This window comes from Hemibagrus wyckioides, linkage group LG11 (genome assembly GCF_019097595.1).
Source record: "Hemibagrus wyckioides isolate EC202008001 linkage group LG11, SWU_Hwy_1.0, whole genome shotgun sequence".
In the NCBI taxonomy this organism is placed as follows: domain Eukaryota; kingdom Metazoa; phylum Chordata; class Actinopteri; order Siluriformes; family Bagridae; genus Hemibagrus; species Hemibagrus wyckioides.
The window spans coordinates 25,730,852-25,733,850 of record NC_080720.1 but is presented as its reverse complement, the minus strand read 5'-3'; the positions used below and the strand labels follow the sequence as shown (position 1 = coordinate 25,733,850).

Here is a 2,999-nt window from a genome sequence, read left to right as displayed (position 1 = left end):
GACATTGTGTTTCAGTTTGATATATTCAGCCAAGTGCTGCTGCTGTGTGTGTGTGTGTGTGTGTGTGTACTCTCAATAATAAGGGTACTAAACTGTACCTATTAGAATAATGCTTTAAAAGTACATTCCACAGTATACACCAGGTTAAAGTGTGAGAGTACCAACCCAGTGACAAGGAAAGGCTGAGAATAGCAGCATTTTCATTTTTCTGAACGCTTGAATGCTTTATATATTTATATATTAGACTTTATATATACTATATTTATTTATTATATTATATTTATATATTAGAATAACGTGTACCCACCAGGAAAGGAATAGGATATTTTATTATTATTATTATTATTATTATTATTATTATTATTAATAATAATAATAATAATAATAATAATAATAATAATAAAAATAAAAATAAAAATCCAAAATGTTTTGTTTTGCTTCCTGAGTAGGGTTGTGATTAGTGTTAGATTTGGGTGTTGGCATTCAATTACCTATCTTCTGGTGTGTGTGTGTGTGTGTGTGTGTGTGTGTGTGTGTGTGTGTGTGTTTGAAAACAAGAGTTAGTAGGCCCTACTCTGTAACTGGAGGAAGTGGAGAACATGAGCATGGTTACAGTACAGGTGTGTTATGCATCTCCACAGGAACATCTACAAGTAATGTAATAAGATTGACTATAAAGAGTTCAGAGTCAGTGTGTAGTGACGAGCTGCACTGATGAACTGCAGTGTTAAAGCAGGAGAGCACAGGCGTGTTGTTCGGTGCTGATGGGTTTAATGAACAGTTTTATACAGTACTCAATCCGACACAAGGCGACGCGTCATGGAAGCTCCATGTCAACGCTGTTACATGGACCAATAGGAACAGCAGGTCATTTTGTGGGCGTGGTCCTGGCGCGCTGTCGGGACGCTTAAACCGAAGGAGCGCAATTCAAACTCTCACATCAGCAGCTGATCAGAGAGGGTGAGGAGGAGGAAGAGGTCACTGCGCTCCTAACGAGCTTGAAATAAAGTTAAAGCAACTCGAAGCGGACAACAGTGAAGATACGACGTGAGGTATCTTGGTGCAAAACATACTAGTATTATTATTATTATTATTTTGCGCAATTTTTTGCGACTTTTTAAAATTAGTATTCTGCTCCTTGCATGGAGACGCGAGCTTAAACGCAGGCGCAGTGATTTCCCTCAGGAGACGGACAGTCTGTTGCAGGATTACCGGCGGCGTGTTTGTGGCCGCTGCTCATCTCCAGCTTCTTCCTCTGTACTTTTGGTCCTCACTTGACTCACACACGCACACGCAGACACAATCACGCACTCACATACACGCGCGCGCGCGTGTGCGCACAGTTGATCGGGATTGTAACTGGTCAAAGTGATTTCGTTTGGATTTGACGCGAATGAAAGTTGCGAGGAGATCCGCCATCTCTGAGTCAGCGTGAACTTTTCTAACTTTTTTACCCGAGTCTGAAATAATCGAGCTTATGAGTGCGGCATTCGGTTCGTCCTTCGCGGTGATGCAGCGTCCGGTGGGAAACACCACTGCCTTCAGCATCGACTCGCTCATCGGCGGCTCCCAGCAGCCCAGTCCTGGACACTTCGTGTACACTGGCTACCCCATGTTCATGCCTTACCGGTCTGTGGTGCTTCCTCCTCCTCCTCCACCACCACCACCTCCCGGTCTGACTCAGGCGCCTCCTCATCACCAGCTCGCCGCTTTACCGGCCGCTATACCGGGCGCTTTCTGCTCCAGTTTGGCGCAGGGCATGGCGCTCACCTCCACGCTCATGGCTAGCCTGCCCCAGCACCCGGAAGCGGCCCGGAAGTTCGGCACGCAGGCGCTGCACGCAGCCTTTGACAAATCCCATGAGATCCGACTGGACGCTGAAGACGGCAAAAGTTACCTGACAAAAGAGACCGCTGCGCTTCTGCCCTTCCACGACGAGCCTCTGCAGTCCGCTACAGGTGAGCATAAATAAGCACTAATAAAATGTACATGGCTATAATATAGAGCATTAGCTAACATGGTAACATATTTAGCATATGTTCAAACATGAAGCACCTGAAAGTTTGTATATTTGAAATGTATCCGTTTTTGTTTTTCTGTCCTGTTCCACTTTCTCTAAATGAAAGGAACTGTCACTGAGGAAGTACCTTTAAGAGTGCAGCATTTGTACCTTTAATTAGTCTTGTTTTCAGAGTTAGGTTTTAAATGTGGTCCTGAAAATGCAGTTTTGTTAAAGGTATAAATATACACATTAAAGGCGCAAAAGACAGGAAAACCTTTATTTCTGAAAATCTACCTTAATAATATATTCTCGTGTTTTTTTTTAAATGAAGACCTACTGAAAAATGAAAGTATTACCAGAATATCAAAATAATACGGTTAGTTATTTACCTGATTTTATTGAAGGACGTCTGAACTAATCATTTATTAAACTTTGTAAATGGCTACTTTGGCCTGGAGTAATAAAGCCTGGTCCTGCAGTGGATGTTATCTGTATGACAGTAATGCGTGGGAATGAATCACTCTAGAGACTGTTTCATTTAGAGAAATGAGCTCGTGCGCTAAAGATAAAAGAGGGACTGCTGTCTTGTAAAATGTCACTCGATTTGTTAATGACAAAATAACGATTTAACGGCCTCGGGAAATACACTGTTATGCGTGTGGCTCAGAAAAGTGCAGTGGCATTGAAAGTCACTTATCAGGTGTGGATTAAAGGCCTTCAGTGAGCTGTGCCTGAAGGCGAACTGCACATGACTTCCTTAATTTAGTCCAGTTTAATTGAGGGATGGAGAGAGAGCCTGTGCTGTTTCAAGCGAATGGCAGTGTCTCTTCCATCACTTAAACATGGATGTAAAGCTCACAGGACACTCCTGGCTAAATAATAAGGCCTACAAACACAAATGTACAAAAAACAGGGCTCATAAAGCGGGAAATACAGTAAACGACTTTTCGGCTCATTTGTCAGGTTTCGTTTATTTATTAACTTTTAATCAAATGTA

At 42.4% G+C, this 2,999-nt stretch overlaps 1 protein-coding gene across 1 annotated transcript in view; it reads left to right on the top strand.

Moving 5' to 3' along the window:
* Positions 1-955: 955 nt before the first annotated feature.
* The window catches only part of gbx2 (gastrulation brain homeobox 2), a 3,953-nt gene continuing 1,909 nt past the window's right edge, over positions 956-2,999 (top strand). The window contains exon 1 of the mRNA XM_058403671.1: positions 956-1,958. Coding sequence (XP_058259654.1) covers positions 1,478-1,958 — 481 coding nt within the window. The 5' untranslated portion in view covers positions 956-1,477. The remainder of the gene's footprint in view (positions 1,959-2,999) is intronic.